Source organism: Coenobita brevimanus, chromosome 102 (genome assembly GCF_032717465.1).
Source record: "Coenobita brevimanus isolate Jiangsu-jjx chromosome 102, ASM3271746v2, whole genome shotgun sequence".
Classification (NCBI taxonomy): Eukaryota; Metazoa; Arthropoda; class Malacostraca; order Decapoda; family Coenobitidae; genus Coenobita; species Coenobita brevimanus.
This window is the reverse complement of record NC_137055.1, coordinates 2,965,786-2,979,879: the sequence shown is the minus strand read 5'-3', so window position 1 is coordinate 2,979,879 and position 14,094 is coordinate 2,965,786. Positions and strand designations below refer to the sequence as shown.

The 14,094-nt window shown below is 40.9% G+C and overlaps 1 protein-coding gene across 1 annotated transcript in view; it reads right to left on the bottom strand.

Moving 5' to 3' along the window:
• The window catches only part of LOC145415342 (monocarboxylate transporter 12-like), an 85,493-nt gene that overhangs the window by 38,022 nt on the left and 33,377 nt on the right, over window positions 1-14,094 (bottom strand). The window contains exon 2 of the mRNA XM_080284618.1: window positions 1,184-1,314. Coding sequence (XP_080140744.1) covers window positions 1,184-1,314 — 131 coding nt within the window. The remainder of the gene's footprint in view (window positions 1-1,183; window positions 1,315-14,094) is intronic.

Sequence of the window (14,094 nt, the reverse complement as noted above, 5' to 3'; positions counted from 1 at the left end):
GACCATATATTATGATTCTTTACGAATGTCGATAAAATGGATAAAATTTAAACACATCGTGTGGTCAGTTGATCGTGCCGGCTACCATCGTCAACAAAGGCACAATTTCAAGACACCACGGCTGCAGATAAAGCCAGAAGAAAGAGAAACTGGACGGAAGAGGAGTGTCTCGCGCTGGCAGAAGGCACTGGAGGAAGAAAAAGAAATATAAAAGGGAAATTCGGCCCGGGGAACACCTCGGACATGAAGAAGCAGGCGTAGGCTGAGGATGCAAAAGCCGTGAATACTGCTTCCTCTCATGGATCTCGGACACCGGAGGACTACGAGAGGAAGTGGTATGCAATCCAGTCCAAAGAAAAGGAGCTGCTGGCGAAGGACAACAAGTACCGCATAGGAACTGATAAGAATTGCTTCCATGATGTTTAGCAATACTTCATTCAACACAGTGATCCTAGGTTTTTTCCCATTGTTTTATTCGATATTTATGGCTGATTTTTTTTTTTTTTGGGGGGGACTCTATGGCATTTCCGTCGGAAATTCTGAAATTAGGTGAAGCTAGTTAATATAAAGGGGGGTGGGGCCGAAGACCCCCAGTGCAATCTCCATGGTTTTTCTAGTGGTTTTTAATGTGTTGAAGAACGATTTTTTTCCTCATTTTTCTATTCTTTAGCCTGGGGGGGGGGGGGCTTACACACACGAAGTACCATAAAGAAGCATGAATTTCTTTTTACATCGGCAGGTGGTGGTCCTCCTCCTCCTCCCCTGCCTTCACTTTATGTCAAAGTAAAGGAGATCCTGGGAGAGGATAATATGAAAATAGCGGGAGAGACGGACTGTGTGGATTCAGCAATGATCCATATTATTGAAGACATGTAAGAATCCCACTTTATTATATTTTAAATAGGTGTAATAGCTTGACAGGAAATATGCATTGTTTACATTATATGACATTTTATCCAGAGTTCATTTCTCTATTGTGTTGCCCATGCAGTTTCAGTGGTACAAGCACTTGCTGAAATATGAACTACTGTATTTCTTTTTATACTTCATCGCTTAGTGTAATACCCCATTGCCCTGACAAAGGTATCAGATTCTACCGTATATAGCGAAAGAAAATACTTTATTGACGTTGTATCTTTAATATTAATTGCATTCTCTTATTTTGTACTAATTTATAACTTGCAGCACACCTGAGATTTCAGTGCAGCCAGCCTCTCCTGTGGTCACTGTCAGGGGCACTGGAGTTTCTGCTGGTGGTGCTGTGACAGCTGGGGCTGCTTCCTGGGGCACTGCAGGCTCTGCTGGGGTTGCTACCTGACGAAAAGAAAAAAGCTGGGGTCAGGACTCACCTGCTTCAGCTTCTATACAGCTTGTCCAGGGTGATGCTGCCACAGCTTCTCCAGCATCACCCTTCACAATCTTCAGACCAAGTGATAGCAGGGCTAAAGAAAAAGCCTTACAGATTGAACTGTTAAAACTAGATTTGGAATACAGAGAAGAGAAGGCTGAACTGGAGAAAGTATATGCTGAACAAAAGGCTCAGCTGAAACAAAAGTATATAAAACAAAAAATCCAACTTCTTTCTAAATATAAATGATAATATATTTAGCCAAATATAGCCAGTCAGTTTCATAAAACTCTAAATAAAAGTATTTGCCATACTACCACTGACTATTTTAAACCAATGTCTTTATACAAAAGATTCCCTCAGCATTGCCATCACCACTAGACTCTAGGTAGAACTAAACATTACCGGCAGAAGGAGTGAGACGGGCGTAGTTCATAATGTAAAGAGTGACCGAAGAAAAACAAGGGTGATACGACAATTATTGCTGGATGCTGTTTAGTGACAGGTTTTGGCCTACCATCATCTTTGTCTCTGAGTCACTTAACTTACTGAATCCATCAGAAAACTGGTCCAAACACGAGTCTTCAGGGCAGCTCCAGCAATCTTCTCTGTGTCGGACAGGATACTAGGCGATGTTCAGGCTTCTTTTTGTCCCCTTTAGTTCCTTTTTCTGCATCTTGTCCCAACCAGCCTGGTACCCGTCAACTAGACCGCTCCTAAACTAAAACACGGTAGGATTTGATCTCTTATATGACTCGTGTTCAGAGCCTCCCAAATATTAGACAGATAGTTGGATATAGATAGATATAGATAAAGATAGATAGATAGATATAGATAGATATAGATAGACATATATATAGGTAGATAGATAGTTATATAGACATAGAGATATAGATACATAAAGATATATAGATAGATAGGCATACAGTAGATATAGGTAGATAGATAGTTATATATATATAGACAGATATAGATATAGATATATAGATACATAGAGATGGATATGGATAAAATACATCGATATAGATATAAATATATATATAAATATATAAATATTGATATCCATAGGAAAAGAAAACACGGAATATCCCCGGCACTTTCGTGTATTCATATCTTCAGGGAAGAGCAAAGTGTTAGCCAAGCGTTCTGTATAAATAAATATATATATATATATATATATATATATATATATATATATATATATATATATATATATATATATATATATATATATATTAATGCGAGGAAGAAGGAACCAAAGCCCATGAGCCTGTAATAACAGTTCCCTCCAAGAGAAAAACAAAATACCAGAAAGAGCCAAATTCAAGATCTGATCATTTTGAGATGCCTGGACACACTGCGTTTGAAAGACTGGAGGTCATAGGCAGCAGGAAATACAGACAGAGGAAGACAGTTCCAGAGTTAACCTGTTGCATAAATGAAGGACTGGGAGTAACGGTTAACTCTTGCATTAGAGAGTTGGACAGAAAAGGGATGAGAGTTTGCTGCTAGACGGGTGCTACGCTCCCATCGTAGAGGTGGAGGAATGCATGCAGACAGTTCAGAGGACCAGTGACCATTAAAGCAGCGATAGAAAAGAGATAAAGATGCATCAGTGCGGCGAAGAGACAGAGGTTGAAGGGAGTCAGCAAGAGGAGGAGAGTTAATGAAACGAAAAGCCTTTCACTCTACCCTATTGAGAAGAGCTGTATGTGGGGAACCTCCCCACACATGAGAGTTGTACTCCACACAGGAGCAGATAAAATCCCTGTATAGAGTCAACAATTGTGCAGGGGTAAAGAACGAACAGAGTCGGCTTATCACACCTAATTTCTTGGAAGCAGATTTTACAAGAGATGTAATATGATCTTTCCAAGATAAGTCCCGAGCAAATGTAACCCCAAGCATGTTCAAGGATGAGGCGGGATTAAGCTGAATATTATTAAACATTAGTGGGTATACTTGTGGAAGATTTTGTTGGGTTGATAGGTGTAAGAACTGGGTCTTAGATTCATTAAAAACAATCAGATTATATTTACCCCAGTCAGAGATACGAGCCAAGTCAGACATGAGGTGTGCCATAGCCTCATCCCTTGTTTGTTGAAGTAACTGCTGAGATGAGGGTTGCGGGAACTGAATGGAAAGGTGAAGGGTGGAGTCATCAGTATATGAGTGGATAGGGTTAGATGTACAGCTTAGAAGGTCATTAATGAATAAAAGGAAGAGAGTTGGTGATAGGACAGAGCCCCGAGGAACATCACTGTTGATAGATCTTGGAGAAGAACGATGACCATCTACAACTGCGGCTATAGAACGACCAGAAAGGAAGCTAATGATGAAGGCACAGATAGAAGGACAGAAACCGTAGGAGGGCAGTTTGGAAATTAAAAATTTATGCCAGACTCGATCAAAAGCCTTTGAGATGTCAAGTGCAATGGCAAAGCTTTAGCCAAAGTCTCGAAAGGAGGATGACTAGGAGTCTGAAATGTAGGTGAGAAGATCGCCAGTGGAGCGTCCCTGACGGAACCTGTGCTGACGATCAGAAAGAAGGTTGTGATAGGAAAGATGCCTTAAAATTTTTATATTGAGAATTGACTCGAAAACTTTTGAAATACAGGACGTTAAAGCAATTGGACGATAGTTAGAGGGTTGGGAGTGGTCACTCTTGTTTGGGACTGGGTGAATGAGAGCAAACTTCCAGCAAGAAGGAAAGGTATAAGTTGACAGACAAAAACGAAAGAGTTTTACCTAGGCAGGGTGTAAGCACAGAAGCACAGTTCTTGAGAACAACAGGAGGGACTCCATCAGGCCCATATGCCTTGTTAGTATTGAGGCCAGTGATGGCAGAAAATACATCAGCTGAAGAAATTTTAATGTCAACCATGAGGAAGTCAGAGGGGAGAAGTGATGAAGGAACAGCACCGGAACCGTATAAGGTGGAATTGGAGGAGAAAGTCTGAGCAAAGAGATCTGCTTTATCAGTAGAAGAAATAGCTACAGAACCATCAGATTAGAAAAGAGGAGGGAAGGATGGTGAGGTAAAGTTGTTAGAAAGGTTTTTGGCAAGGTGCCAGAAGGAGTGGGAAGAATTCGAGTTGGAGAGCTGAGAGCATTTAGTATGGATGAAATAATTTTTAGCAGAGCGAAGAACAGACTTAGCATGATTCTGGGCAGAAACGTAAAGATGATGTGATTCAGGGGTGGGTTGGCTCCGGTACCTTTTGTAGGCCCTCTCCTTGTTACGGACAGCATTAGAACAAGTGTGATTAAACCAAGGTTTTCTTGCATTAGACAAAGGATATGAGAAAGGAATGTATGCTTCCATGCCCGAGAGAATGACCTCCGTAATGCGCAAGGAACACTCAGATGGCTCCCGGCCATGGAAGCAATAATCATTCCAGGGAAAATCAAAGAAGTACTGCCTGAGGGCCTCCCAATCCGCAGCTCAAAAGTGCCACAGACGATGTTTCTTTGGAGGGTCCACAGGTCGTACCGGAGCGATAGGATGGATTAAGGTGATAAGGTTGTGAAAGGAGGAGCCCAAAGGAGAGAAAAGATTAACAGTGTAAGCAGAAGGATTAGTAGTAAGGAAGAGGTCAAGTATGTTGGAGCTCTCTCCAAGGCGGTCTGGGATACGGGTAGGGTGCTGTACAAGCTGCTCTAGGTCATTAAGGATAGAAAATATGTAGGCTTCTTCACTAGGTGGATCAGTGAAAGGAGAGGAGAGCCAAAGGTGGTGGTGAACATTGAAATCTCCTAGAATGGATATTTCAGAGAAAGGAGAAATGGATAGAATGTGTTCCATCGTAGAAGTAAGATAGTCAAAGAATTTTTGATAGTCAGTAGAATCAGAGGATAAGTAAACAGCACAGATATATTTAGTCAGAGAATGACAGGAAAGCCGAAGCCAGACTGCAGAGATTTCCGAAGAATATATATATATATATATATATATATATATATATATATATATATATTTTACATCCTCTTATCTCATCAGCCGATTGAGTGTCCAGTGCAGGACCAGACTGTCCAGACTGAAGTGGGGACGATACATCCAATGTATCTCTACCAAGTGGCTTAGGCTGTCTGGTAGAGATTGTATGTAGGGTGAGATTTGCTTGTAAGTGTAATTGTTGTCTTGGAATGGCTTTGGATATGTGTGTAGTCTGTGAATCAAGTGTGATCGGCCCGCGAAAGCCGACTGAGTGAAAGCATACTTTACAGTATAAAACACTGGTTCATCCACAGCACCCCTTGTGTCCGCCAGTGCAGTACGTGACCTGAACAATGCTCGTTCTTCAGTGTACAAAAACACACACTTTACCACTGTACCACAAGGGCTCCATATATATATATATATATATATATATATATATATATATATATATATATATATATATATATATATATATATATATATATATATATATATATATATTGTTACGGAACAGAGAAAGATAATGTACACTTTAAGTGAGAATGCTAAAAATCACTACTGTCCCGTAAAGTTCCAGGTTCAAAACAAAAGAGTTAGGTAAAATTACAAGTTAAAGTTTAATGTTCAAACTAACAACAAAACATTCAGAACTCATAAGGATAATGTAATGGCAAATAAACAGGTTAAATATATGGTTAACTGCAATAGCCTCTATTAACACGAAATTAGCAAGAGTAAATTTATTTAAGTCAGCCCTGATAAAATGAGATACCACATAATACTCAGTGAATGCCAGATAAATTATTACAGATACAAACTATTATCAAAAATGACAGACATAAAACCCAACATTAATCACCAAGACCTCACTAGGCCTAAGAACTAACCCTATGCTACACAAGAAAAAAATACAACAGTTATACTCAAATTACACACAGCTGCTAGATGTTTGGAGATTTCTTGAGCACTCACAATAATAATATCTGTACAGGGGAGGACAGAGATGTGAACAAAGTGAGGAGCAGATCTAAGTGGCAATGATGCAGAGATTGAGCTCATTATATAGGGGCCAGCAGAGCCTGATACAACTTGTAAGAAGGACGCGCAAATGAAGCCACGGGGACAAAGAGATGAAAATCCCGCAAAGTATAACAGAGAGAACGACTTACTCTACTATAACGGTAGAAGGGGGGGACTGAGGCAGAACACGCTCGTGATCAAACATGCAGTAACTGTGCGTTAAAATTACACAAAGGATGATGAAATCATAGGCTATGTAACACCTCCCCACAAAGAAAAAGAAATTTACAAAGGAAATTTCTTATTACTCTAAAACAATCTGTCTAAAGTCTAGATAAGCAGTCTGCAATAACATTTTCTTTCCCGTGACATGTTGTATGTCTAATGAATACTCCTGAAGAAGTAGACTCCATCTTGTCAATCTCTGATTTTTATCTTTAAACTTAATAAGGAATTTCAGTGGGTTATGATCGGTATAAATGACTATGGGGTCAAAACCAGAACACAAATAAAATGAAAAATGCTGTAAACCCAAAATCAAGGCCAAAAGCTCTTTCTCAATAGTTGAGTAGTTCTTTTGAGGTGGAGTGAACTTCTTACTGTAATAAGATACAGGATGTTCAATACCCTGATCATCCTCTTGCAGCAAAACAGCCCCAGCTCCTGTATCACTTGCATCAACAGCCATCTTAAAAGGCTTAGCAAAATTTGGAGTAGCGAGCACTGGCTGACTTAATAGAATAGCTTTAAGTTTGTTGAAAGAGGATTCACAGTTATCAGTCCAGACAAATTTAACTCCCTTTTTCAGTAGGTCTGTAAGTGGTGATACAAGAATAGAAAAGTTAAGAACAAATCTCCTGTAATAACCTATCATTCCCAAAAATCTTTGTAGCTCCTTCCTACTTTTAGGTCTGGGAAGATCACTTATAACATGAACCTTAGCTCCTGGTGGTGCAACATGTCCATCACCAATTACATACCCAAGGTACTGAACTTTAGCTTGACCAAACTCACACTTTGATAAATTAGCTACAAGATTAGCATGAACCAAAAGGGTCAAGAAATTTACTGACATGGCATAGGTGATCTTTCCAGTTGTCACTGAAGATTAATACATCATCAATATAAACAACACACCCTGCCAAACCCTCTGTTACAACATTCATGAGCTTCTGAAATGTGGCTGGTGCATTTTTCATACCATATGGCATTACCGAACATGCAAAAGCCTTTCCTAGTGTTACAAAACATGAGATCTCCCTAGCACGTTCAGTCATAGGTACTTGCCAGTATCCCTTTAACAAATCAAACTTACTTATGTACCTAGCCTTTCCGATCTTGTCTATGCAATCTTCCACACGAGGGAGAGGGTAAGTGTCTGTTTTGGTTATCTGATTAACACGTCTGTAGTCAATGCAAAGCCGCTGTGACCCACCTGGCTTAGGGACTAGAGTGACAGGAGAACTCCACTCGCTCTGACAGGGCTCAATCATCTTGTGGTCCAACAGGTAGCCAAGCTCCTTCTGGATGAGAGGAACTTTCACTGGGTTCACACGGTAAGGAGGCAATTTAATTGGCTTTGCATCTCCAACATCGACATCATGCATCAACACAGTGGTTCTTCCTGGAGTAGCACGGAACACTTGCGGGTACTCCTGCAGTAATGCCGAAAACTCCTGCCTTTCCTTGGGAGGTAGATGAGAAAGCTTAGTCTGGAGATCATTCATGATATCAGGATTCTTCCCCAAACTATCACTCAGGCTCATACTGCATGGGAGAGCTTCACTTGCAGACTGGGTGGAACAGCTACAGTGCAGACTGGATTATTTTCGTCCCGCCTGTGATATAACTTTAGCATGTTGATGTGACATAGTTGCTTGCTCTTTCTACGATCTGGCGTGGCGATGACATAGTTGACATCACTGAGTTTCTTCTCCACGAAATAAGGGCCACTAAACTTGGCTTGAAGAGGTTGCCCATGAACTGGTAGCAGAATCAAAACCTGATCTCCTGGCTGAAAGTGGCGTAACCTGGACTTCTTATCATACCAAGTCTTCATCTTCTCCTGAGCAGCTCCTAAACCTCTCTCGCCAGCTGTAAAGCAGTGGACAGCCGTTCTTTGAACTTCATCACATACTCCAGCAGGTTGACGTCATCTTCCTCCGACAGCCAGCATTCCTTGAGTAACTTAAGGGGTCCTCTTTACTTCATGGCCAAACAGTAGTTCAAAAGGTGAGAAGCCCAGTGATTCATTTGGAGATTCTCTTGCAGCAAACACAACGAATGGAAGACCTTTATCCCAGTCTTTCTGATGTTCCAAACAGTATTTCTTGAGCATCGATTTGAGTGTTTGATGATATCTCTCCAACGCTCCTTGGGTCTGGGGATGGTAAGCTGAAGACGTGATCTGGGAGATGCCCAACTCTTTCAGAGACTGCTTGAAAACATTCGACATGAAATTACTTCCCCGGTCTGACTGTACTCTCCTTGGGCAGACCAAACTTTGTGAAGAACCCCAGCATTTCCTTAACCACGTTCTTTGCTGAGATATTTCTAAGTGGAATGGCTTCAGGATAACGAGTAGCCATATCAATCAGGGTCAACACATTAGAAAATCCTGAAGAAGTCTTAGGAAGAGGGCCCACAATATCCACCAACACACGGGTGAAAGGCGCCTCAAAAGGAGGAATGGGAACTAGAGGTGCAACCTTTTCGGTCTGATTACACTTCCCCACAACTTGACAGGTGTGACAAGACTTACAATACCAGGAAACATCCCTGAAGATACCTGGCCAGTAGAAGTGTTTCAAAATGCGTGCCACAGTCTTCCTCACTCCAAGGTGTCCTGCCAAACTGGAATCATGAGCCACTCTAATGATATCCTGCCTACAAACACGAGGGATGACAACTTGATGTACAACCTCCCATTCACAGTCGGCTGATGCTGTTGGGGGTCTCCACTTCCTCATAAGTACTCCTGACTTTACATAATAACAAGTAGAAGCACCGGCTGACTCTTCTTCACTGTAAGCAGAGTTAGCTCGACCTTTCAACTCAGGGCCAGCAACCTGCAACTCAACCAACTCTTGACGAGACAAATTATCAACACTACGGGGTACTGCCTCATCTGGTGAGTGGTCCAAATTAGCAAGAAAAGTGTCAGCTAGGATAACATCATCATCATCATTATCCTCTAAATCACCAGTAACTTTAGACTTAGCCCTAGTGACAGCACATGCAGGGAACACATCAGGGACATCACAATCCTGGGACACAGCCACTGGCTCACTAGACAACTGAGGAGCTGGACACACTTGACTTCCACCAATATCATTTCCAAGTAAGAAAGTTACACCTGACATTGGGAGTGTCTCAACCAACCCAACCATAACGGAACCATTAACAAAACCAGACTAAATTCACTCTGCACAGAGGGACAGAGAAGTAATTATTCCCTACACCTTGTAAGATTACAGTTTCATCAGAGGAATTAACATTAGAGCCTAGAACACTGGTCAGCATAAGGGATTGGCAAGCACCTGTATCACGATATATTTTAACTGATTTTCTGTCATTACTGTCCAGAGGACTGACAAAACCATCAGACAGGAAATTAGCACATGAACTCTTGAGAGTGTCACCCACGTTACTGCTCAAAAGAGGAGCTCCATCATGAGAATTTAAGTTACCCCTCAAAGCAGGTTCAGTTAACTCAGTTAAAGAATTCTGGGAACTCTCAGGAGTGGACACTAGACCAATTGACCGAATATTTAAAGACTCCTTTTTGTTCACATCACGCTGTCTCCTGAAACATCTCTCCGTAGTATGACCAAGCTTACTACAATAAGTACATTTACTTTTCTGAAATCTAGAGGTGAAGCTGGTATTTACTTCCTGAGAAACATCATCTTTATTTTCTTTCCTGTTACCTGTACTCTGAGTAGAGGCAACGTACTTACTCTCAGCTTTCCCTTTTTCTTTAGAATATCTCTTGTGAGTGAGAACATATTCATCAGCTAAAACTGCAGCATCAGACAAATTATCTATTCTTTTCTCATCAAGATATAGGCTTACATCTTTATAAATACACCTCTTGAAATCCTCCAGCAAAATCATCTGCTTAAATTTACCAAAATCAGAATCCACATTCTTAGAATTTAACCACTGCTCTAACAGATCTTCTTTGATTTTTGCATACTCAACATGGGATTGCTTATCTTGCTTGTAAGTTGTCCTAAATTTTACTCTATAGGCTTCAGGAACAAGCTCATAGGCCTTAAGAATCAAGCTCTTAACTACATCATAATTATCACATTGATCCTGAGGCAAAGATGCATAAGTTACTTGAGCTTTACCGGTGAGAACAGTTTGAAGGAGTACTGGCCAATACTCCTTAGGCCAATTAAAACCTGTAGCTCAAACAACTGAAAATACTTGGTTAAATCAGATTCATTAAAAGGAGGGACAAGTTTAACATTTTTAGCCACATCAAAATCATCAGAGCTAGATGATCCAGTTCCACCTTGTTTCATGCGATACTAATGGTCTGCCTGAATCCTGGCAAGTTCAATTTGTGCCTCAGCCTGTAGCCTACCTGTGCCTCTTGAATACGAGCCTGAGACTCCGCCTCCTTAGCATTTGCCTGAAATTCAGCCTCCTGAATACGAGCCTGAGACTCCGCCTGCTTAGCATTTGCCTGAAATTCAGCTTCTTTAGCACGAGCCTCCTGCAGAGCTAGCTGTAACTTAGCTAATTCAATCTGCGTTTGCTCATTTGGAGGAGTTACATTAAACAAGCTTTTATTAATCATGCCAACAATTTGATCTTTAGAATGATGAGAGTGAACTGCAATTCCCAATTGTTGAGCAACAAGCTTAAGTTCATTCTTTGTTCTGTTTTCTATATCACACACTGTTTGCACATTTGACAAAAAATCTTTGGCTTCATCAAGTGTAGTAATAGTAGACATAATTAATAAGTAACAGTCACAAAATATCAAGCAATATCCTTATGAATCCTGATATGAGGTCGCCAAATTTATGTTACCGAACAGAGAAAGATAATGTACACTTTAAGTGAGAATGCTAAAAATCACTACTGTCCCGTAAAGTTCCAGGTTCAAAACAAAAGAGTTAGGTAAAATTACAAGTTAAAGTTTAATGTTCAAACTAACAACAAAACATTCAGAACTCATAAGGATAATGTAATGGCAAATAAACAGGTTAAATATATGGTTAACTGCAATAGCCTCTATTAACACGAAATTAGCAAGAGTAAATTTATTTAAGTCAGCCCTGATAAAATGAGATACCACATAATACTCAGTGAATGCCAGATAAATTATTACAGATACAAACTATTATCAAAAATGACAGACATAAAACCCAACATTAATCACCAAGACCTCACTAGGCCTAAGAACTAACCCTATGCTACACAGCACAAGAAAAAAATACAACAGTTATACTCAAATTACACACAGCTGCTAGATGTTTGGAGATTTCTTGAGCACTCACAATAATATCTGTACAGGGGAGGACAGAGATGTGAACAAAGTGAGGAGCAGATCTAAGTGGCAATGATGCAGAGATTGAGCTCATTATATAGGGGCCAGCAGAGCCTGATACAACTTGTAAGAAGGACGCGCAAATGAAGCTACGGGGACAAAGAGATGAAAATCCCGCAAAGTATAACAGAGAGAACGACTTACTCTACTATAACGGTAGAAGGGGGGGACTGAGGCAGAACACGCTCGTGATCAAACATGCAGTAACTGTGCGTTAAAATTACACAAAGGATGATGAAATCATAGGCTATGTAACAATATATATATATATATATATATATATATATATATATATATATATATATATATATATATATATATTTTTTGCCACACGCCTCAATCCCGTACGCGGTGGCCACAAACAAATCGCCTCCACGTCGCCCTGTCCCCCGCCATTTCACTGCCCTGCTCCCAGCTCACACCCCCCTCTCTTATATACCTCTCCCTCCATCTCATCCTTGCCCTCCCCCTCCCTCTCCCCCCCTCCACCTCACTCACATACACTCTCCTCATCAGTCTCTCACCCTCCATCCTCTCCACACGAACAAATCACCTCAGTGTGTTCCTCCTAATGCTTCCTATCACATCCACATCCACACCACAACGCTTCTTTATATCCTCATTTGTCAGCCTGTCTCTCCATGTAACTCCACAGGCTTGTCTTAAATAACTCATTTCCACTGCTGTCACTCTTGACTTGTGTCCTTCCAACAATGTCCAAGCTTCACTTCCATACGTTAGAGTTGGTAAAACAATACTGTCATGTAGTAACTTTTTCACTTCCATGCTCACTTCCCTGTTTCTTATCACTGCTTTCAAGGAACCAGCAACCTTTCTTCCTTGTTGTACCCTTTCATGCACTTCACCTTCCAAACTTCCATCCTTAGTCATCACACTACCCAAGTACTTGAACGTACTCACATTTTCCATTTCCTCAGCATCCAACCTCACTGTACATTCACTGACTTCACCTCTCTCAAAGACCATCACTTTACTCTTCCCTACATTCACCTTTATTTACCTTTAGATTCCGTTTCCTACACACTCTCCCAAACTCATCCACCAAGCCTTGCAGCTCCCCTTCGTCTTCACTCAACAACACAGTATCATCCGCAAACAACAGTACAGGGAGTTTCCACACACTACCCTCTCTCACTAGGGCCACTGCAACATCCACTGCCCCCCCTTGTACCTCTTTTATCACCCCATCCATGTACAGATTGAACAACCATGGAGACATGACACATCTCTGTTTCAACCCAACCTTCAAAGAGAAGAATTCACTCAGTTCATCATCCACACGCACTGCAGCCTTCGCACCATCATACATACTCTTCACAGAATTCAACAACTTCCCATCTACTCCATATATGCTTAATACTTTCCACAATCCTTGTCTATCCACCCTGTCATATGCTTTCTCCAAATCCATCAATGCCACATACAACTTCTTTTCCTTCTCTAGAAACTTTTCCATTAAAGATCTAAGAATGAATATTTGATCTACACAACCTCTTCCCTTCCTAAAGCCTCCCTGTTCTTCTCCAACTAATTTCTCTGTTATTTCCCTAACTCTGTCAATAAGTATCCTACCATACACTTTTCTTGTTACACTAAGAAGATAATTGCCCCTATGATTACCACACACTTCTTTTTCCCCTTTTCCTTTGTACAAGGGAATAATTATACCTGACTTCCAATCCTCCGGGACTCTACCTTCTTCCCAGGCCAATCTGCACATCTTCCACATCCATGCTATTACTATCTCTTCCCCATGCTTCAGCATTTCACCACACACTCCATCAATTCCTGAGGCTTTTCCCAATTTGACTTTCTTCATTGTTTCCACAGCTTCTATCCTACTGATTTCTTCCTGTCTTCTCACCTCCCTCCTTCTCCCAGCCATTCCCCTGCCACTGATATTTGCATTACTTCCATCCTCTATGTTTAACAATTCCTTAAAGTGTTCTCTCCATCTGCTCACTTTTTCTCCCTTCTCCACTAGGAATCTACCTTTTTTATCTTTCACTCCCCTTCTAACTACACTGCCACTGTCTTACTCTCTTCACCTCTTTCCAGAACATTTTCCTACATTCCCTCCACTTTACACTCAGATTCCTTCCAAATTCCTTATCCACTCTCTTCTTACTCTCTCTTACTAATCCTTTTACCTCTGTCTTCCTTTCCACATATAACTCTCTCTTCCGCCTCTCAACTTCT